Source organism: Sciurus vulgaris (genome assembly GCF_902686455.1).
Source record: "Sciurus vulgaris genome assembly, chromosome: 2".
In the NCBI taxonomy this organism is placed as follows: Eukaryota; Metazoa; Chordata; class Mammalia; order Rodentia; family Sciuridae; genus Sciurus; species Sciurus vulgaris.
Window position 1 is genome coordinate 86,771,999 of NC_136462.1, and position 24,268 is coordinate 86,796,266.

At 39.1% G+C, this 24,268-nt stretch overlaps 1 protein-coding gene across 6 annotated transcripts in view; it reads right to left on the reverse strand.

Moving 5' to 3' along the window:
* The window catches only part of MEIS2 (Meis homeobox 2), a 200,333-nt gene that overhangs the window by 138,255 nt on the left and 37,810 nt on the right, over window positions 1-24,268 (reverse strand). For all 6 annotated transcript variants that reach the window (XM_079125960.1, XM_079125962.1, XM_079125961.1 and 3 more), the window contains one exon: window positions 2,119-2,264. In XM_079125960.1, the coding sequence (XP_078982086.1) occupies window positions 2,119-2,264 (146 nt within the window). The remainder of the gene's footprint in view (window positions 1-2,118; window positions 2,265-24,268) is intronic.

Here is a 24,268-nt window from a genome sequence, read left to right on the forward strand (position 1 = left end):
CTCTATTCAGAAAGTCTGGGGGAACAGGAAGTTTTAAAATCAAGTAAAGAAAACAGCACTTGGCTTCTCCATATTTCCCTCCTTTGACTCTGAGTGTTTGGATGGCAGGGTTGTGAGATTTATATGTAACTGCTAAAGATGATGATGAGTTTAGCAAAGTCATCATAACATGGTGAAAAAATACATGAGTTGGTGATTCGGAAAGCTCGGGTCCTGGACTCAGCTTGGCCTTCAGCTGGTCACTTCCCTTTCTGGGTCTCAGGTTCCTCATTTGTAAACAGAGCAGCCAAATCCTCTAGGTTCTGCTATTCTGTGACACTGGTTTGGATGACAGAGAGGCTGAGAACACATGCAGGTGTTTGATTGGAAAAGCAAGTGTCCAAGTCTTTATTTTAAATCAGGAAAGGCGGAGCATGATAGAAGATGGGGAGGAACCAGTCAGGTGAGTTGGTCAGGAGAAGGCAGCCCGCCTGCCGTAGGCGGCTACCCTGTCTGTATTAGTTGCAACTCTAACCAAACAAACCTCGGGTTAAAAATGAGAAAATCCTCCCCTCACACTCACTCGACTTCCAAATTAAAAACATTTTACAGGTTAGTAAATCTCCAGCTGAGGTGATGTAGCAAAGAACAGCTGTGAAGTAATTTTGATAATGATGAGAATAATAACCACATGGCAAGGTTCAGGGCTTTGCTGTTGCAGCTTCAGTGCTCCTGAATAGATAAAAGTGATTAAATACTCCTGATTATCCCTGACCAATATGTAATGGATTTACAGCCCTTTCAATTAGTCAGTATTTGCTTAGGACTCATTATTTTGTCTTTGGTTAAGTAATCAGCCCAGAGACCGCATGTTCTGTCTAATTCCTCTGAGCCGAGTCGTGCAGGGCCCTGACCTTTGAAATGGCCATAGCTGCAAGGCAAGAATAACCACTACCACGGCAGCCTCGTTGGTTCCCCCAGCTAATCCTGACACCACGGGCCAGATCGATACACCTTAGTTTGCTACTAATGTCCTTACATCAAAATGGCCGATTTAGGAATGTGAATCTATCACTTTTCCCTCCCTACCACCACACCACCCCTTGCCCTCTGCAGCTCTGTGAGAAGAGCAGATCAGCAGCCACCATCATAAATAAAAGTGGAACCTTGTCCTGGACCCATGACACTGTAACTAATGTCATTCAGCATGGCGACACACAAGTTGGATAATCAAAGAAGACCTTCAGCTTCCAACGCGCTCCTCTGTTTTTAAGCATTAGCCTAAACAGAATGGTCTGAAAACAATATTATGTCAAGAAGCATCCTCTGAAATTTTTACCATTTTCTCAGAATTTCCAAGTGGACAATAAAATGTAAGCATTCCTAGTTCCTCTGTAAAAGTATATTGTCATTTTTTTGTCACGAGAGTCTTAAGAGTCAACAGTATATACTGACACATAAAACCTATTGCAAACAGGAGGATAAAGATAAATTGTTACTTTAAAAGTGTTGCACATAGTTAATCCTCTCCCAGAAGTGAACAGGGTTAGCTCTTAAGATAATGGACATGAACAACAAAAAAGAAATCTTTAATTTCCACCTTACAAACAAAGGCATTATAGTGCCTATAACCCTTCAGCATTTGTTATATAAATACACGGCATGTTTGTAAAGTACTTCAGCAAGGAAAGCTGCACCTGATACTGTGAGCTTGGACATGCATGTGGCAAGATGCTATTTTTTTTTTTTTTCTTTTTGCCTCCTGGAGGAGACAGCTTTTGTTAATAATCAGCAATGTTTATGGATTTGTGAGCTCCTTCCAGACATTTCCCTTGATTGTGGTTGCATTTTCTGAGGTTTCTCTCATATGTCTCAGTATAAAGAACAAATTTACTCCTATATACTGTTTAGGACCCCTGACCACTTTGAGTAAGGTCCACTGGTGGCCTTTTAAAACAAAACCCCCGATACCTATTAGATGGTGCTCTCTGCATGGTAATATTGATAACACCTTAACTGTTCAGTTGGTCATCAGATTTCAAGAAAAACAGGCACTCAATTTTTAAACCAATCATATACTTCGCTAGAAGAACTTAGCAAAACGACAAAAACTTTGTTCTCTCTTTCATCTTGACTTACTGTGAGATGCTGGAAGAGCCACGCTCTCATGATATTTGTTGCTACTTTGGGGAAAATGCCTCTTTTCTTCTGGCGTTTTTTGTCCTTGTCTGGATCGTCATCGTCACCCGTACCAGGTGAGGCTACACTGTTGTCTAAACCGTCCCCTAGTAGGAAGAAATGAAAACGCATTAGAGAAAACGTAGTAAGAGTGCCAACAACAATGTGCCGCTAATGACGAGCTCAGCTAAGCTTGTTGAAAGAAATCCATTAAGCGGGTATATTCTCTTTCATTAAAGTATAATTGGAGACACAAATATGTAAAAGACAAAATTAAACCAGGCCTCTTCAAATGTTAATTTTGTGTGTCTCACACTCGCCCATATCATTAATTCAATTATAATTGTGTGCTTGACACAGTGCAGTAGCTCTTTGTCAATTATGGAATCCAATGTGGAAAAACCGCCATCAGAAAACCCATTCGGTGGAAATGCATCCCCATGCCCAGAGTGAACACATACTGTAGGGTAATCAAGTTAAATGTTCTGTAGTCTATATATTCTAGGCTGCCTGCATAGGTGACAGTAACTGTGTCACTGTTGATTGCACATAACGCACTGCCTGCTCAGCCCCTCCTAGAACTGTCACCTCCTAAGCATGCACATTTGCACACTCCTCATATGACCCTGCACTAGGCATTTGCATGACATGAAAACTTTTAGCTCTCTGCACCACTGATCATTATCATGAGGGGGAAAAAAGATACACATCAAGGTAGGGTGCTCACTTAATCAGAAGTTTCTATCAACATCTTTCTCTTCTGTGCTTTTCTCTGGCATTAATTGTGCATTAGCAAAAATCATTTACTTTTAACAGTCATAGTTATTTTTTCTTGCCCTCCGGCAAAAATGCCTTGAAAGCCTGCCTGGAGGGCATCTAAATTATGTATCTGAAAAACTCTTCTGGCAAGGCATTGCAGGACCCCTACTTTCTTAAAATTCATACGAGCACGTCTTCCTGTTTTTGGGAAGGCATCAATCAAGAGCAGCAATATATGCCATATCCCTACATTAATATTTGAACTAATAACTTTAAAAAAAGGAAAGAAACAAGATCCGACTTGTGGCATAATCAAATGCAAAATAAATGAAGAATACGGGGACAGCACTGGGGCTTTATAGATGGCTGTGTTTTCCTTGCACATCATTAGCCTGGAGCCACACGAAAGAGGAAAACAGAGAAGTGGAGAGTTTATGCTCCCTGCTGGTGTTTAAGAAGCCAGGGTCCTGGAAGGACATCTGGGAATTGCGCTGAGGTGGGGGTTTTTGTAATTTAAGAATAGACATTCATTAGCAGTAAATGCCATAAATCCCATGCTAAGTAAAAACCTTGTCCAAGAAAGCCTAAAACAATAAACTCTGTGCTCAATGTAGCCTGAGCTGGACGCTCTGGAGCTTCCCGAGGAATGCTATAGATCCACCAGCTCATTGCCAGACCTGCTCCCAACTCCCGGACTGTGCTACAACACAGACTTCCTGCCCACTGGGTCACTGGCCTTCTAACTTCTGGGTCTGCTCTGTGGGCTTCCCTGTACCTGTTCTTTTCCTTTCTCACAGAAAACACCCTCAACCTTCTCTGACCAGAGAAGCAGAAAAACCACAGCAAAGAGCTGGCAGATTAATTTTATTGACATTTCCATTTTCACTGCAATGCGATACCCTCCATCACATGGAAGAGATGACCCTCACTATTTACAGACTGACAGGCCACTTCATTACAACCACCCTGCCCCAAGGCAAAGCAGCTCCCTTCCATCTGCCCAAACACTAGAGCATGACCCCGAAGTTGCTGTTCTCTTTTTCTTTGCCTTCTGTTATGACAAAAAAAAAAAAAAAAAAAAAAAAAAAGAGGGAGAGAAAAAGAAACCCCAAATAGTGAAAGCACAAATCAGTGCACAGGGAAACAAAAGGCATTTGACTTTCCAAATACTGGATATATAGAGTCCAGTCTTCATCTGCCTCCCCTCCTGCACACCCACGTATACCAGGGGGTCGCCTGCACCAGAACACAAACACACACACACACACACAGGCTCACGCAGGGACGCGTGCACACGCTTTCCACCATGCCAAGGAACTGCTGCAAGGCAAATTCTCACCCACACTAATGGCTTCTGACTGCTCCTTGGCAACCCTAGCATTTTAACCTGGGTGGATGTGCTCTCCAAAATACAGACACTGGAGCGATCTCATCAGCTGTTCATGTGACACAGATGGAGAGTGGCTATTAGGAGCCAGGCAGTGGGCCTTGGGGATCTGAGGTGCTGTTCTGTAGCCCGAGGCAATTTTGAAAAGCAGTACCCGGAGATGAGGAAAAAAAAAAAAACCCACACTGCAAGTGCAAGTTTGAAGTCTGTCTGTCTGTCTGTCTCTCTACTTACTGTGGATAGAGATATCCCTGTCTCTTCATGTAAAATCTATGTGGGCTATCTGAATGTACATTTCAGATAATGTATGTATGGAATAACTCTTCCTTCAGTGTCTTCCAAATATAAAAACACACTCTGTAAACAATGCCTGTGTGTATATATTTCTTCCTAAGCACATATGGTTTCTGTGTATATGTTTAAGCTGAAATTGTCAGGATTTTGTTAAAATCTCATTTAGCTTTTTTTGATAGATTTTTGAATACACTTATTTTAAAAGGTTAATGGCTTAATTGAAGGAAGTTCAACGAAAAAAGGCATTTGCCTTTTTAACCCAATCAATGACCTTAAAAATGAGAGACACAATTTCCACAGAGCACTTTCTCTTGTTTAAAAGCAAAGAGATCTGATAATGCCTTCAAACTATATGATTCACTATATTTAGCTCAAAAAAAAAAAAAAAAACATAACTAGCTTGAGCATCCTTTGATGGTGACTGACAAATTGGAGAAATGGTAGCATTACATGAATTTTAATGTAAAGCATCCATTTTATATAAATGTTATGAAATATATGAATTTAGATTTCATTTAACAAATAATTATAAACCAAATATGTTTGGCTTTTTATTCATAATAAAGACTTTTAATATAGTGTTTATACCTCTATAAAAAAGAGGGATTTTCCTCTTCTAATACAAAAAAAATACCATCGTTTTTTTCCTCCATTGGACTGTAAACCAACTCCAGAATAGAGTACCAACAACAGCATAATGGAAAATTTGAAAGGAAACTATGTTTTGCAGTCTAAAATAAAATTTTGCAGACGATGCTAGAGTTAGTAGCTATTAAAGAAGATATTGGGGGTTTTTTGCCCCCAACTCTGTGTGTGTGTGTGTGTGTGTGTGTGTGTGTGTGTAGGATGATTGGCAATCCCTTGCACATTGTGCCAAACCAGTTCATGTGCTAAAGGTGTGTATACTAGCACAGTTGCATGTGCCAAAGGACATATGTAAGCTGATAGCACATATCTCACCATCTGAAATTAGATTTCAAAATTGTGGACTCCTTGAGGGCAAAAACTATCTCTTGCTTATCTTTTTATCCCAAGAGCACACCCCCATGCCTTTCCAGAGCAGATACACAGTGATGTCCTGTGGAGATGATTGCAACACGGGGCTATCGAAAGCTGGTTCCTCTGCAGTGGTGGGGTTGGTCACTTGTGTGTACACAGGAACGGTGCTTAGAAGACCTAAGTGCCTATAAAAGCCTGTTGGATGAACTAAACTACAGGCCCCATTCTACCAGCACTGCCATCTCTGATGTTGAAAATTTTAAACCAAGAAAGGCAGGGTGTACCAGGTGTGGCAGTGCAGGCCTGTAATCCCAGCTGCTCAGCAGGCTGAGACAGGAGGATTTCGAGTTCAAAAACAGCCTCAGCAATTTAGTGAAGCTCTAAGCAACTTACCAAGACACTGTCTCAAAATAAAATATAAAAAAGGCCTGGGGATGTGGCTCAGTGGTTAAGCACCCCTGGGTTCAATGCCCATACCAAAAAAAAAAAAAAAAAAAGAAAGAAAAGAAAGAAAGACTGGGTGTGCTTCCTTTAAAAGATTGCTAATCCCCTAACCAAGGGAACACTCTGCATTTTGGGAAAGATACTTAAAACAGATGTGCACTAGTGAACATTTGTGTGACCATGAGAAGGAATCCTTTGGACAAATAAATTTGATGGATCAAATTATAAGGGTGAGATTGTTAAAAGCACAGGTTCCAAGGACTCACCCCAGACTCACTGAGTCAAAATATCCCAGGGCAGGGACCAAGAACTGGTACTTTTAACAAATTCCTTGTGTGTGCTTCTGCTATCAGTGTGATGCTGGTTCTTTGGAAGCCACCCAACCAGATGACCTAACTTGAAATGGACACAACCTCAGGAACAGTAAGTAGTTAAAATTCTACTTTCCTCCCATGAGCAGGAAATGACTATAATCTGGCCTGGGCCTTGTTCCCTGTAGGAAAGTTATGGCATTCTGACCATCATCAGAACTGCAACCCCATGTAATACACTGGCCATCATCTCACAACCCCATCCTAGTCTTCTGGTGGTGAAGGTTAAAGAGAACCAAAGAAGCTGTAAGGACACTGGTTTCTCAAAATGAGGACCAACTAAGTTGCTTCAGCACCAGCTAAGAGATTATGAGAAATGCAAACTATCGGGCCTACCCCAGGTCCACTAAGTCTGAAATGCAAGGTACAGAATCCAATAATTTGAGCATCAATAAGCCCTCCAGGTGGTTGTAATGCCCACGTCAGCTGGAGGACCCATTGTGGGCAGTAGAGACAATCCCCTTAGTTTGCTACCCCTTGTTGTCTGAAGACCTCAATCTAATCTCTGCACCCTTCTCCTATTTTAAGACTCCAAAGAATTTTGAGAGCATCTCTAGCTGGATTTACACTCATGCTCTGGATGAAGTTACACATACTTCCCATGACTGAGCAGGGTATTCCTCTGCTAAGTACCTCAAGTATACACCTCTTAAAAGAGCAATGCTGAGAGTCTAGATACAGGAAGCTAAACCTTAGGATACCACTGTCATCCAGGAGAAGACAAAATTCATAAGCAAAACTGTGTATCTAGAATATCAAGTAGGATATGGGTACATTACAAGAAGATCAGCAGATGATCCTAATGTAGACATTCCCACCCATAAAATTCTTGGACATAAAAACTACCCAGACAAAAGACATCACTTCCTTCCGTTGGCATAGTGTCTTAATCTCTTAGGTCAAAAGTCTGTCTGTATCGTAGACATCCATCTCACAGTTTGGAATAAAGAGATGATAAAAGCAGGGGGTGCTATGCTGAGTCTATACCACAGGAAAATGAAACTCTCAGTGTCCCTCAGAAACAAAACACAACAACCCCGATGGTCCTAGTCCAACTCCTACTCACCCATCCCCTAAAAAACAAACATTTGCAATGAGACATCTGAGGCTAGAATGGTCAGTCTTTGCCCAAGATTGCATAGCTACATGTGGTTAAGGATAAAATGGAACCTAGGCAAAGCAACTTCAAGTCTAGTCAACTACCACTGGTATTCCCAGAAACATTGCAAATTGTCTTACTTTTCAAAGCATTAGCTTGTCTGAACCTTCTTATCAATGACAGATCTGCACAAGGCCAATTCTGAAGGGAAAAGTCTAGATGCAGAAAAGAGATTAGTTTTAGAGTCCAGAGGTTGGGACTGAGCGAGAACTGGTCCAGCTTGGCCTCAGATAATGCACATACCCTCTTCCCAAAGCCATCCAGGGATTGCAAGGGTTTTAAATATAGTCAGTACAGCAAGAATCTTTGGTACTAGGATTTTTTTTAATTGGCTTATCATGGTCCAAGTAGAGACCTTGATACAGACAGCACCAGTCTAACCCCAGAGCCCAGAGACACTACAAATTTGAAAACCTCCTATCCATACAGTCAGCCTCTCATGAGATTTGATGCCATCACTTGCAGTACTATTAAATACTTCTTAGAACTGTGATTAAAATAATACATCTCTTTCCCTTAAAGTCACTTTTTAAAATATAGGATAATGTTTCTATGACATTTGGCATGCTGTCAAATAACCATCTAAAACTAGCATCTCAGTCACATATCTTGGGAGAAATAATTAGGACAAATAAAATTTATTTTGGATCTGGCATGGTAGCACAGGTCAGTAAACCCAGTAGCTCTGGAGGCTGAGGCAGGAGGATTGGGAGTTCAAAGCCAGTCTCAGCAATTTAGTGAGGTCCTAAGCAACTTAGCAAGAACCTGTATAAAAATTTTTAGAAAAACAATAATAATAACAAGGGCTGGGGTTGCTCAGGGGCAAAGCACACCTGAGTTTAATCCCTGGTGCCAAAAAATAAAAATAAAAATAAAAATTTTGGTTAGTAGTATTTGTACTTCCTTTGGGTAAGCTGGTGGTGCATTATTTAATCACCACTTCTTGTTTGGGACTAAGTTTAATAGTTCAATACATTCATACAAAATATAGGCTCAATAAATTAAGAATGACCTAGAAGAGCAAGGTTTTTCTCCTTCTCTTTTTTGAGCAATAAAAAACCATTATATTCATTATTACTTTCATTTTATGCAATTTAAATCTACTAATTTCATAAATAGACATCAATACCTTCCAAATAACTCACTTTCAGGAATTAGGTATATTCAAGAACATGTAGACATTTATATATGTTATAAGTGATTATAAACCTACACATACAAATAAAATTGTGGCTTTTTAAAAAACCTCATCCATTTGTATACAAGTGTTAAAATGTGTGTAGATAAACTGAATATTTTTACCTATGGTCACATAAACTTGCACATACATCCAGAAATTTATACAGCTCCTAAAATGTTTTTACTTAATGTTAAGTAGGTATTTTTGACATCTGTTCTCGACCTTGAGAACATCCAGAATACTGTCTACTTTCTTTATTGACACTGTTGTCACTTTCATTCCCATCGGGACCACAAGTAACAGTCACCGGCACTTACATTGTTCCCATCCCAACTGCATCTTCACAACAAATGAATGAAAGGATTGCTGGCATTGACTCCATTATACAGATAGGAAGGCCGAGATTTGAGAACTTTAGAAACTTGTCAAAGGTCATACAGAAGTGGCATGAAGCCCATGCTCACATCCTCTGCCCTCATCCTTAAACTACCAGAAGGACAGGATGATGTGGAGGCTGAAGCTAGCCTCTGGATTACCCCTCAGCACTAAAGAAATAAACCCCACAGGAGGGTCCCCAGGTATTTACATTTATGTCCCGAAGAGACATTGAGAGTACATTTATAAATAAGTATGAACCAACAAATAAGCAGGTACATATTTTTAAACAGACAAGAGTATTCACTACCTATAGAGTCATTTTTTTCTCTAGATCTAAAGCTTATATTAAATATTGTTTTGAATAATAATATTTTGAATCACAATATCTGCTGAATTTTAAAGATGTTTTCTGAGTCAGGAATCTTTCAAGACTCCATGTTTAAATCCTTCCTATTGGCCTGGAATGCCCTTTATTTTTCTTTCCCCCACCCCCTTTTCATTCTTCTTCACCAGGAAACTTCTATTAAGCCTTCAAAACCCAGTGAAAAAAAGGGATCTCCTTTATGAAGCTTTCCCTAGTTCCCACTAAGAGTTAGTGTGCTATACTCTACTTCTTCAGCAGTTTGTTCTTACTTCTCTTGTGTTTTTGTTTTAATTTGTCCATTCACTAATTTGTCTGTGAGCTTGCAAGGCAGAATCTGTGTCTTCCTCATTTCTGATCCCAATTCCTGACAGAGTAAATACTCAAATGTCAGTGGAATGAACAAATTGGTAGCAGGAGCCTCTGGTCACATTTTTAGGACCTCAAGAGACTTTCAGCTGCTTTGAAGAAAGTGCCTGTGAAAGAGATTCCCTGGCTTCAGTAGTCACCAGGCCTTGGGCTTCCTCCCTCTGTTCTCCCTGCCCTGTGGGCACTGGGTCATACCATGCTCAGTGTTTCATTGTGCACAAATATTCATGGTCCTCCTCAGAGACATCTGAGACACGTGTCACCTATTGTTTGTGAAAATGGTGCTCCATCTCAAATCTGACCATTGGAAAGACAGTGCTGGGAGAAAGGGAGCTACCCATTGCCTAGGCTCTCTGGGTTATTAGAAATCATTACATTTAAAAACAAAGTAAAATATAGCCAGGGAACTGCACTTTGTGGACTAGTTTTCTTTCATCATTTCTTTATTCTTAATATAGTACTTGGACAACAGGATTAAAATGCACTAAGAGTCAAAAGGCATTTTCCTGCAGTGGTTGACAGGGAGTACCTTCAGGAGTTTAATTTAGGACATCCCACTGAGAAATCTGCATCAAGATTTCGAATGAGAAAGGAGGAGGAAGACAAGGAAGAAGAGGAGCAGCAGCAACAGCAGCTTCTACCAGGTTCTTTCAGAATATAGCCTTGCAAAACTTGCTTTCCAAGAACCATCAGCAAAATAAATCTTTTTCCACAAGTAATTTGCTTTTTTTCACATCAGATCAGTTGAGTGGTGGTGGTGGGGGTGGGGGGTGCAGAGCGGTAGACCCAGAAACTCGGGGAGAGTGAGGGGCCAGCAGTGAGACCTGCTAATTACTGATCTCTTTTACTCTCCTGCTGTGCCTAACTGTCTGGACATGTTAAAGTGAAATTTTTCTGTGATTTTTCAAGTGACTAGTCATGGCCCACGAGCATGGAGGGAAGCAGAGGAGATGAAATGCTTTCGTTTACATGCAACATTTACTAACTGTGTGGGTTTTCTGACATTAAAGAGAGGACAGTGACCCAGGCCACCTTTTTCACACTCAAAAGAGCATTGAAAAAACAAGTCTTCATCGGCTTACCTCGGGCTTCCCTCGTCCTGAACACCCTCCCCCCGGGGTATGAGCAGAAAGGGAAAAAAGGAGGGGATTTTATGCTCCTTTCTCTTCAACTTTTCAGGCGGTATAAGCAGCATTTAGCAAATTCAGCCCCAAATGGCTCCAAATGCTCAGAGCTGCAGGGGCTCATTCTTTGTTATCCTCCCTCTATTTACACAGGATTTACGCAGGCTCTCCACTGAAGAGACCGAAAGCACTTCCATTCTCACCAGCTCGGCCCTGGATTGTGGCCGTGGCAGCGGCACCCTGGCTTGCAATGGGGAGGAGGGGCGGTTTCTGCAACCTGGAGAAGGTGACAAACTGCTCGCTGAGTGATCCCCAGACAAACTGGCTGGTGCAGGCAGCTGCAAGGCGGATAGGCCTGCGGAGATGGGCTAACCTTCCAGAAGAGAAATAGAAATCCAGCCAAGGCTGTGCAAAAGTGCGCCCAGAGACAAATAACATGCACTTTAAAATATGCATCTATATGATATAATGGAAAGTGGTGGGTGAGGAAAAAAATTCATACTGCAGCTTGGATGAAAACCACTTCACCCACTGGTTGGAAAAATAAAGTGTAAAAACAGACAGATGGACACATATGTAAATGTGGCTGTGTTTTAGGCTTTAGCTGGCAACGTGAGTGTCGTAGTATAGTTTTGCACGCCTGTATTTTCCATATCATGTTGAATCCTGTTAACTGTTGAACAGAAACATCCTCATACTGGTCCTTGACCAAATCAGTCCCCTCAATTTACCCGTTAGGAGCCATAAAATGGCTTTGTTTATTGACTGGAACTCTCTAATCCTTTATAGCAGAAGTAAACGAAAGCTTACAACACTCTTAGCTTAGTCTTCACTTAATTTGACTTTTCTCATTTGAAATATATATATTTCATTCATTGTTCTTTAAAATGCACACACATGCGCGCGCGCGCACACACACACACACACACAGAGTTCACTTACAAATTTTAAAATATTTTAAGAAAAGAAATCTATTCTAAGGCTCCCACAGAATCCTCTAAAGGATACTGACTGAATCCAGTAGAAAAGTATATTCCTCTGCCATTATAATTCAGTAGATTGCTTAATCTCTGTGGTGCAGGATAAAAGAATGTACTTGTTACTCAGTTACCTGATAAGCACATATAAAAGTACAGAGTATGTTCTGAAGTTATTCACAGTACATCATAATAAAGCTCTTCTGGGCACTCTAATGATTCATTTTTAGTGATCTCTCGAATGCCCTTTTCCACAGTTAACACTCAGATTTTATTAAGGTAGAAAGCAGGGACAAATGTCCACTCAAGTCCCAGCTCTCAAATTTGACTCTACTTGCACCTACAGCTAAAGCTTTTTTAATGTTCTGTTCACTTCCCTAGAGTGGCATTTCAGCTAACAGAGTTCACAATCTTTCAGACCTAAACACAGAAGGCTGCTATCTTCAAGTCATCCTAGGAATGTGCCAGATACCATCATCTCCCTCCTGTGATACAAAGAACCAGAAAGAGAGAGAGAGACCCAGAGAAGACCAAGCTGATCAAGTTACCAACAGCCCAGAATGTTCCTCTCAGGAGGTTAATGTTTGAGCCAGCAAATGTTATAACAAGGAGCCTTGAAGTTGGGCTGAGGCTGGCCATTGAAATAAAGACCCCAAAAGAGAAAGCATGAATGGAACACATCTCTTTCACTTAACAATCTGACATGAGGTTCATGGTGTTTATGGAAATTTATATGAAATTGGGGTGTTGCCTCTCCTACAGAAGAAGAAAGGTGCTTAGGGAGAGATAGCTTCCCAATTTCCCTTAGTTATGTTTCAGTACAAATTGTGAAAATTATGCAAATAACAATTTTGGCACCTTTGCTAGAGGAAAACATTATTAAATTATGCTCTAAGTATTTTGTCTGCTTTAGTAATTACTCTCATGTAACTGTAAATATAAATAGCTGTTATTCTGTTTAAATTTTTAATCATGCAAAATATTGTCACACAAAATGTCCTTCTGTTGCAGTCTAACTGGGATTTTCTTTTTTAAAATACCCATATTTAACTGAAGTGGGCTATATTTAGCATCGTAAAGTGTTTTAGTAAAGATAGCTGGCTAACATCTCTGAATCAACAGGTCTTTCAAGGAAAGATATGGCCTTTATATTTGCAAAAAGAATTTCCCACAGAAGGTCATTAATATAAAATATATTTTTGACATTTTATACTAACACTAGATGACAATTATTCTGGCCCCAAGAGTGTTTTAACTACATCAAAACTGTATACACTGACAATAATATTCTCTTTTTATCAATTAATTACAGAATTTTATACCTTATCCCTTCAGCATATTATAATATTAAGTTAAACATCAAATATCAACCAAATATCAATCAATAATAAAATTTCTTTGAAGAAATAGTAAAAAAGAAAAGTTCTATCTGTAGTGGAAATTATTTCATTCCATTTTTGGAGTCCTTGCTTCATTATCATATTTGCTATCTAAAACAAAAAGGGACTTTTTAATAATATAGTTGATGAGTTTGAATTCTTAAGATCATGTATTTCTGTGAATTTACATCAGCAGATATCAGTTCAAGGAACAAAAACAAAAAGTCATTTTTAATATCTCTTCCACTTTACTAATTATTATAAAATGAAAATAATGGAATATTTGAATAAAAGTATAACTTTGAAACTAACATTGTTAAATGATACATTTTTTAAAACCCACAGTGAACCTCATGTCAAGAGAAAAGATAGCCATTTCCATAATAACAATGTTTACTAAGACAACTAGATTGAGACATCTCTCAACATTCCCTGTGGAAAGCTTTTAGGATGCTAGTCAGAGCTACCTGTGGCAGAACTATGTGGTTTTGTGAAGCCGATGACTAGTTTCAGGTGAGGACTTTTTAAATCACTATCACTTCAGGTTTGGAGGATGTTTGTTAACTACTAGACAATTATAATTTGTATATTTTCTCAAAGAACATTTTCATACAACAGAGTTTTCTAACCAAACTCTGAAATTTTAAGAGGTTAGTAATTAAATCACAACATCTTAAAAGTAGCAAATATACATTCAGGCATTCCATTTATGATTACGGCTTTAAATAAATATAGTGCTATGATTTTAGAACAAGCAAGTATGTTTTGCAACATAATACAAATGGATATCCATGATGTATGTAATAGCCCCAGGGAAATAAATGTATTCTGTGTAGTAAGAATAATGTAAGAAAGTACAAGCTGCCTACTCTTCATACAGTCTTATGTTCTGAAGAACTACAGACACAGAACCTATTAAATGGACTTTAAATAGAAAATGACCATTAACACATATGAGATGTCTTTTGGGGTGGGGAAAATATTCTGCATAACTTCATTACATATACTAACAAACATTGAGTAATTCATTTTACATGAGTGATTTGTAGAGTATGTGAATTACATCTCAAAAAAGCTATTATATTAAAAAGAAGAGGGAGGAGAAGAAGAAGAGGAGGAGGAGGAGATTGCGTCCTCCCAATACAAAGAAGTATGCTGAAAGAAAAAGAAAACCTAGGAGCTGAACCTGAAGGGCTCCATAATCTTTTCTGAACTGCTTCACTGCTTCACAACAATGTGATTTCAAGGCCACTTACTAAGGGTATCTTAGCACCTTGCATATGGGCAAATTATGTGCTTAAAACATTTAGGGTGGGCTTTATGTTGTTTATGTCATAGAGATATGCATAATGAAAAATGGAGTAACCTTAAATCTAAGATGACCCTTCTCCACCCTCAATTCTACCATCTCATAGCAGAACCCTAGTCTCAATTATTTACTCTTTCAAGGCTTACTTTAACATTCAGAATAATTCTAGAAGACTTCCAAGATGCACTATACACACACACACACACACACCACTCCCACATTTCTTCTACCCAATTAAAGTAAGTTTCTTTAAAGTCAAGAACCACGTCTCTTATTTTTTCCTGTCATTATAGAACTTAGTATAACATTATGGGTATAGTGTGTGCCTAAGCTTTTAATGAATACATACACAGATGACCCACTTCTCTGAATATTCTTATGAGCTTTATGGGTTTATATCTAAAATTTGGAAAGATAAGCTATCTAGAATGTTGGTCTCTAAGAGTTGATAATGTCATAAATTCCAAGGGCATTAACTTGTAAGACATACTCTAGGGAAGAAGCAACTTTATTGAAACGGAACAATGAACAATAGAGGGGCCCTGCATTTGGAACACTGCCCTACATATTTGGTTCATCCTTGTTTTTCTAAATTTCTGACATTATTCTACATCTTTGGGCAGCAATACTGCTTTGTTTGCATATTGGAGGCTCACTTCTGCATAGTCCTTGTCCCTCTGCTTTGTCCCTCCACCCCCTCCCCAATAAACACAGAGGCACATACCCTTGTGAAAAAAATAGTTGATGCAATGGAAATAAGATATAAAACAGGTTTTGGATTCAATTTCCAGATCTACTTCTTACCAGGTGAGTGTAAATTTGGTTAAGACAGTAATCTTGTGAACCTCAGTTTCCTCTTCTATGAGCTGGGAAAAATTACGTATATCTGACAGATTAATTGTGAAAATTAAATGAAAGGATAAGAGTAAGAGCTATTTTTTAATTAAATCCCTGCTTTCTTCCAGGTGCTCTCCCCTTCAGCAAATTCAAGAACCTTTCACATGACATACAGTGTCACATAGAGCCTGACACAGTGGAAGAGCACCAGTAAGTGCCAGTTATTTCCTTTCTTAAAATAAAAAAATTAGAATGAATACACAAAATATGGTGTACTCATATACCGAAATACTACGCAGCAGCAGAAAGGATAAAACACTGAAACATACATCATATTACATCTGAAAATCATACTGCTAAGTGAAAGATATCAAACACAAAAGACTACATACTGCATGATTCCAAATGTATTAAGTTCTAGAAAATGCAAATAAATGCTTAATGACTAAAAGCCTATCAGAGGTTGCCTGAAGACACATGCAGAGGGAAGGATAGAGGATGGGCTAAAAAGTATAAGGAAACTTTTGGGCAGCGATTGAGCCATCCAGTACCTTAATATGGCACTGGCCTCATGAATGTATACATTAAAGCTCAATAAATTGCCCACTTTATTTTGCATTTAGGGCAATAAGAATGCACATATGAATGGGCTATTGTAGCTGTTAAAACTATTAAAAGTTGACTCTTTTTTTAAAAAAAGACAAACATGTGTTTTTCGTTTTATCTTGTGGGGTTTGGTTCTAGGTATCAGTTCCAGGGCCTCACATATGTTAGGCAAGTGCTCTACCATGAAGTTACCCTCAGATCCCTTTTTTTTTTCCTTTCTTTCTTTTTCTTCCTTTCTTTTTTTAAAGTTTCATGTTAGGGGTTTGTAAGTTGCCTAGGATGGCCTTCAACTTGTGATCCTCCTGGATCCCAGTAGCTGGGATTACTAGCATGTGCCATTTCTCCTGGTTCTTCATATAGTTTTAAAAATCTAACTTGTGGAACTGGGCTTGGTGGTGCATGCCTGTAATCCCAGGCAGGAGGCAGCTTGGGAGGCTGAGGCAGGAGGATCGTGAGTTGAAAGGCAGCCTCAACAACTTAGGGAGGCCCTAAATAACTCAGTGACACCCTGTCTCTAAATAAAATATAAAAAGGGCTGGGGATGTGGCTCAGTGGTTAAGCGTCTCTGAGTTCAGTACCAAAAAAAAAAAAGTCTAACTTGTGGACATTTTCTTGTTCCTACCTATTAATTGCTGTGCCTGAGTAAGATAGTTCAAACTGAGTAAGATAGTTTCTCTCTATTCTTATTTAAAACTGATTTAGCATTTGTAGTTCCTTTAACTTTCCATATATATTTTAGGATAGGTTTGTCAATATTACATACAAATCTTGGTAGACTTTTCATAGAAATTGAATTAAATCTGTAGATCAGTTTATTGAGAATAAAAAAAAATTGTCCACATTAAATGGGTAAAGTTTTTGTATGGAAATTATGCCCCAATAAAGTTGATACAAATAATGTTAAGCAAACTATAGTAAATCTCCATGAATCTGGTATTTGGCATGAAACAGAGTTTAGTGAGAAGTACACAGTACAGAGAGGTGGAAGGGGGAATTCTCCAGCTTATTGAATGATGTTCTGAAAGGACACAATGACTGCAGCAGCATCGGTAAGATGCTATGGAGAGAGCCCAATATGATATTTATAAATCTGTTTGTTGATTTATATGATTTTTTAGCTTCATAAAGATGTAAAGAGAATGGCCAAAATGAATGTTGCAGATTTTGCTGAGAATTATTTTTCCCCAGTGACCAAACCTCTTTATTAGATACATAACAGACAACTAGTCAAGTTACAGAAAAATACCAATAATAATTTTACAGGGTCATAAAATAACTCTTAATAAACTTTTTTTTTTTTTTTTTTGAGTGTTTGGGGTACTAAAGATTGAGCCCAGGGGCGCTCTACCACTGAGCTACATCCCTGGTTCCCCCTCACACACACACTTTTTAAAAAATTTTGAAATACGATCTTGCTAAATTGCCCAAACTTATGATCTTCCTGCCTCAGTCTCCCGAGTAGTTGGGATTAGAGGCATGTGCTACTGCCTGATGTAATAAACAATTTCTTAAAAATCTCTTCATAAGAATTCAACATTAACCCACTCCTCCTAAGCATATGAAGATCTCACACCGTCCTGGAGATCTTAGTCAATTTCAGAGGGAAATGACACTGTTCATGAAAAGCTAACAACCTTTAAGATTAAAATGAATGGGGAATATAAAATTAATATTGACCCCTGCAGCCAGCTCCACACATTCAGATAATCCCTGAATCTACCATATAGACAGAAGGGAACTAATATTGGTGGAGTAGCTAGTATGTGCTGGGCATGACAGGCCAGAATTTGGCATGGTAATCCCTTAACATAAGCAGAAAACGAAAGCGGACAGGTTAAGAAACTTGCCTAAAGTCACATGTCCAGTTGGTAGCACAGTCAGATCTTGAATTATCAACTGATAGAATTCACATTTTTTAAAAGCAACATGTAGGGAGAAGCAGTTCCTATGGCTTCAAACCTTGGCAGCACAGTCCCTTACTGATGCCTGGTGGGGGCCAAGGGATTCATCTGACTTTTGAGATGTATGGTATTTGGCTTATGTTAGATAATCAATAAAGGTTAGTTTCATTTTTTCTTTTATTCTTCCTTCTTTCATTTCTTTTAAAATCCCATTCACATGAAAAAAAAAAAATGAAAATAGTCACGACTGGATGAAAAATGCATTTGCTTAAGAAAAACCATTTTCCTAATTCTTCCAAAACTCATCTATTGAAATGGCACAAAAGCAACACAATACCACACCTGATTGCCATTCAAATTCCCCAAAGGCAAACAGCTGAAAGCCATAATAATTCTGTTTGCCATAGCACATCACCATCCCCTCCTGTGAAGAAAGACTTGAGGGCACCAATGTGAACCTGATTCAGGTCCTGTTGGCTAACATAATAGGAACTTGGCAGGGTCTAGTATGAGAGGAAAAGTTGTCCAACTATTTCCCAGGAAGGAAGGGAAGGGTATGCTCCCTGGTAGGTTTATTCATACACCTGTGGTAACCCAGCCTATGAGAGAGCTGACATCTTCCCTGTAAGATCAGATCTAAGAGCCACCAATCAAAGAACAGTCCAACCTTCATATGCTGATGCAGCACATTTCCGGCTCTTGATCACACTAGGCTAGGGAGTCATTCTTCTCAGTGATAAAGTCGGTGAATGCACTCTTGAGAAGATAACAAATTAAAAACCAGCTGACTCGACACCATTTGAGTGAGGAATTCACTGCTGACCCAGTACAACACAATTTCTACCATCAGTCAGTAATCACTGAAGAGGGGCCAACTTCACTTCATAATTGTAAAACTATTCCTAACAGAGGGTCTAAGGACTCTTAAATGATAACTGTCGGATTTACATCAAGAACTACTAAAATTGGTAATGACTTCCTCAACTATTTATATCCTGAGTCATACTATGTGTGAAGATTCAAAGATTCTTAAGCAAATTTGGAAATCCCAACAGCGCTTTATTATTTAAGTGACCAAAAATGTGGAAAGTACTGTTTAATAACCTACAGAATTAATCCATTTTGAAAATATTATTTTATATCTATAGAATTATCATGAAAATCTAGCTTTTCTACAGTTGATTAATGTGTTTTTCTAGTAGAAGGTGAAGTTGATGTTCTGAGCTCATCAGCCATAAGTCATCAGGAAAATAATTACTGGATTAGTTACTGTGAGATTTGTGTTGCAATCTAGAAATGTGTGATGTTGAATTAAAAAAACACTTCAAATTTACAAAATGATTTTCCAGTTTTCAAATTACCTGTTTCAATAACTGATTACGATACCTCATTATACCCACTGAACAGATAACATGAGTGAGATAGGGCCATATATTATTATACCCATTTAACAGATAAGGCAAGTGAGGTTAATGTTTTGCTGACTTCCTGCCTTTCCTGAACCACTTTCCATTATTTGTGGTTTATGAATATTATTAGTTTGAACCATCTGAAATTACTAATATCTGCCCATTTTTGATCTACCAAACTGGTAATTTCATAAAGCAATATTTTTAGCTTCACTATCAGTCATTACACGGTATTTCTTTTGCTTTTTCTATTTTTTCAACTTGCTTATTATCACTATGTATAGCTTTACTCTTACACATTTTTTTCAATCATTTTCTCTTTACATATTGAATAGATAAAAGATGCAAAGTGGAAATAAATACTAATAATGGAAGTTCTAACCTGTAAGAATCCATTGGCTTTGCACATAAAAAACTCACCAATAAACAATTAGGAAGCAGGAGACATGTATTTGTAATGATGGATGTGGAAAGAAGCCTGTTTGTAATATTTGGAATAAGAAAGTATTCTTGTCATTTCTAACTTTAGACTTCAACAACAGTAATTAGTATTGAGAAATGATGAGCATATATTCTGTTTTATGCCTCTGAAGTTTTCACTTTAAATGCTTTCTATAATAACCACAGTATTAGTACAAAACAATATTCATTGAGCACTTACTGTCTTTCAGATACTCTGCTAAGCGCTTTATATGAATGACCTTGTTTATTCTCACCTTTCTATCAGGGTTTTCATTTTATACATGAAGAAACTGAGGCTTAGAGAGATTGAACAATTTGTCCAAGGTCATAGGAGTAATAAGTGAGAGAGGGAGGAACCGTACCCATCTGCTTAAACACTACAATTGACTGCAATCCTAAGTGGCTACTCCTGAGACACTGCAGAGCATCTGTCCAAAACTTTCCATCCACCTATAAAACTTCATGACGTTTCTTATTGAATCTTTCACTCAAAGTTTTTGTGATCCATTGAAAAAGATGATAGGATATTTTCATTTGACCATGAGCGGAAGTACAATGAGGACAAACTCTAGTACATATAACATGCTATATAAGACAGTACCTGGCACATACCTGGCAGGTGTCAGGAACTGAAGAAATAGTTGCTTAGAAGGTAATAATTGTAATTTTTTTACTTTCTTTCTTTCTTTCTTTTTAGGTGTTGGGGATCGAACCCTGAGCCTTCTAGGCATGTGCTCTTCCACTGATCTACTTCTCAGTCCCAACATAATTCTTCTCTGTGTTTTTTTCTTTCCTAGAGCCTTACGTTTAACTATCTTCCTTGTGAGCAAATGGAGAGCCCTCACCACCGCCAGGTTAAGCAACATTACTGGACTCTGCCCCCCTGCAGCCACCACCACCTCTGTCTTGTGGTAAGCTGTACAATTGATTCATCTCACTGACAAAAATGTGATAAAAGAACTCCAACCACAGAGGTGGGGAAACCACTCCTTCCCTGTGAACAAACGCTGCTTTCTGATGCCCCTGATTGCTTTTCTTCTCCTGCCAAGGTTCAGTAAGTTCTGAAAGCCCAGCCCGGTGAGTATGGGTCAGGTTTGTAATACAACAGCCCCACCCCTTTCATTACAATGGAATCCATTAACAATCCTGCTAGTTCTACCAAAAAAAAAAAAAAACATATATAATATTAAATAATAATAATAATAAATCAATTGGTCCCAGCGGTTGTTTAGGTGCTGTGGAAGTCTTAAAAACACTATTATCTCCCGTAGTGATTTGCTGGCCTTTCTATACTCCAACTCCAACCAGCACATTGGGACTTCTAAATTACATACCATAATTGACATAAAATATCTGTCCCATCAGTGAATATCTTTATTAGCATCAAAATCACTCACAACTAGTGTTCCTCAATGTTATTAAACATAACTTGTTCTAGGTGTTGCTTTACTAATTAGTCAGGATGAGCCCGAGGAAGAAAATCTGGGTCATGTTAAATTAATTGGAATGAGCATGAAAATTAGCAGAGCAAACTGCATCAATTTTCTATAGAGAGTCTTTCTTCATGTTGAGAATAAAAATGGATATTATGAGGCATTAACCAAACTGCCTTCTGTGACTGCCAAGAGGTGTGTTACAGTAGCCCAAAATATCACGCTCGCAGATTTTCAGAAGTTAATGAGACATTTCCAGGAATGGTAAATACATGGTGTTAAAATGGGTGTGCCTCTGATGGGAAAATGCCAAGTCATTTCATGTTTATTCAGGCATAACAAGCTCTTCAAAATGAGCATAATTTAAGAGGTGAATAGTGCAAAGAGGGCTAACATTCAACTAATTTTCCTTCAGAAAGAAAAGATTAAATTGAACAAAAAAAATGAATTAAGAGGTTTACAAATCAACAAGTCAGCCACCAGGACGGCAGCCTGGGCTCAGCACCGGCTGGGCAGCCCCCGCCACGAAGTTTTTCGAAACATGTCCCGAAGGCAAGGAACAAAGCGAGCAGAACTGATTACAGCCCCGCTCACCGCCTTGCCGTCTCAACTCTGTTTGGCTTCCTAATGAGCTCACTAAAAACCTAATTCATCTCCCATAACCCTCCTCAGCCCTCCTTGAAATCCACCATTATGGAAATTATAGATGAAACATTTCCAGGCTGGGTTCAAGCCAGTGTGCCTTCAACAGGCAGGGCCCTGACCCCCACCCTGAGCACAATGGAGCAGGGTCCAGCTCCCAACTGCTCCCACCCCAGGCTCCAGAATAAAGAGGCCGAGCTAGGTTAAGACTCTTTCTCAGGGTGACAATGATTTCCGTCTCAACGCCCTCCCTCTTGCGAATGTGGGAATTTTGTGGGTTCCACAGTACATAAAATACAAGTTGTAGTGCGGGAGAGGAGAAATGAGTTGTACTAATGACAAATAGCTGAAACAGGCTAATGTGAATTCCCAGCCTGTTCATGAGGAAACTCCCCGGGTTCCTCATTACATGGAGGCAAATCCTCACGGCACCTAGCCTGTAACCGGAAGATTACTGAATTGATGGATCCTTAGTTTAAAATGCAGCTGTTTTATTCTGCTTTAGTAATTAATTCTTTTTCCAATACTCTATTGATTAAGCGTAGACCCTGATAAAGTTCAAACTGAGCAGAATCTCTCGTGGCGTCCTTAGTTGCTCAGGAGAGTCAATGAAAACTTCCTGCAATTCCACCTGCCTCCTCAGAGTGCTGATCCAATGAACAGAACAGTTTTTTCTCATAAATTAGTCAGGCCATGTGGAGCTGTATTAGCTGATCGTTGCTTTTGTCTCTCTACTTGCTGACTTGCTTTTCAGTTTTGCTGGCCTTTGTGCTGTCACACACAAAGTCGGAGTGCAGCTGCCATTCTGAACCCAAACCAAGGTAAAGAACAATTCATACAAACTACAATTTTTTTCCCCCATTTTATACAGCTGCAACTCCCTGAGCAGTACAGGGCTCAATGGGGCCTCCTGGGACCCAACTAGCTGAGAAATCAGTGCTAAAGCATGCAGACATATTGTGGAACTGGGAAAAAAATAATAAAATGAAGTAACCTATTTTCTTCAAGGCTTTGCCAGGCTTTCTTGTGTCCTCCTACCCCCTACCCTGACATAGAACTTGTGCTACCCTATTTTCAGCAATGCTAAGCTCCCTAGTTCATTTTCATAGAGGACATCAAGAAACGATAGAAGATTGGGCAAAGAGAGTGATCAAGAGGCTAAGGCCTGGGTCCTGTGCTGGTCAGGTGGCTTCACAGAGTTAGAGAAGGCCCATCAACCACCCGGGTGTGCAGTGTAATCATATTTAAATGGCCATTATGAACACAATGGTATTTAGTAATAAGAGGAATCACCAACACGGTGCTTCTTTTCAAAGGGTCACATGTATTAGGGATCAATGTTGGTGAGTAAAACAAGCAGGATCACAGAGAGTTTCTCAGGTTACAGCTCTACACAATGGATTTTTGTTTCTATGAAGATCATTACTACTGGGAAAGCTTTTAGAGCAATGGACTCATTCTCTTTCCCCCACCTCCACCCCCACCTAAGGCCACTAAACCAATGTGCATAGGCTTAATTGCCAGAATGAAAACAGGTCCAAGACCTGGGTGCTAGTCCATGAGCTAGCGGGATGAACACAGCTGACTTCTCATGTCATTTACAACATGCATTTATCGGATAACTCATATTGTTTGCTTTTTATTCTACTTCAGACAGTGGGAATAATAGAAAAGGTCTGGAATAATTGTAGGAAATTCCCTTAAGTTTTCACCAGCTGATACTAAATTCAAAGATAAAACCAAGCTAGATCCTGTATTGGAGTAGTTCGGGCTGTTTTCCATGTTCTCTCCTGGGCCAGGCTCAGAGTACATTCCCACCTTCACAGCATTCCTTCCTAGGTCAAAAGGTCATCTCTCACAGCCGTCTCCAGCAGACACTCAGTTGTCAAAAGGTTGCATCATGTGATCTGGGCAGTCGCTCCCAACAAAGCTCTTTCCTTTTGGGAAACAAACTTTGCATGTCTAAATAATTTCTGCCTTAGAAGTGTGTTTTCCTCCCTCCATCCCAACTGGCCTCTCAATTTCAAAACAATGAGGACAGCATCAGGCATCAAATTCATCAGCCAAGTGTCCAAAAATCATTTGGGTCAAGAAGCTGCCACTTTTACTGGACCCCATTATGAGGAAAGATACCTGCCAGAAGTGATGTTGATTTCCTGCATTTCAAAAGCAAACAGAGGTGTCCCTTTTCCAGGGGATTTCTTTTACAAGGAAAATCCCCTTTCTAAAGCAAACATGCATATTTTAAATAAATAAGAAATTACAATAGAGAAATGAAGCTGAGAAAATATATTCTAAAAGAATAATTAATAAATTAAGGTGGCCTTTTTT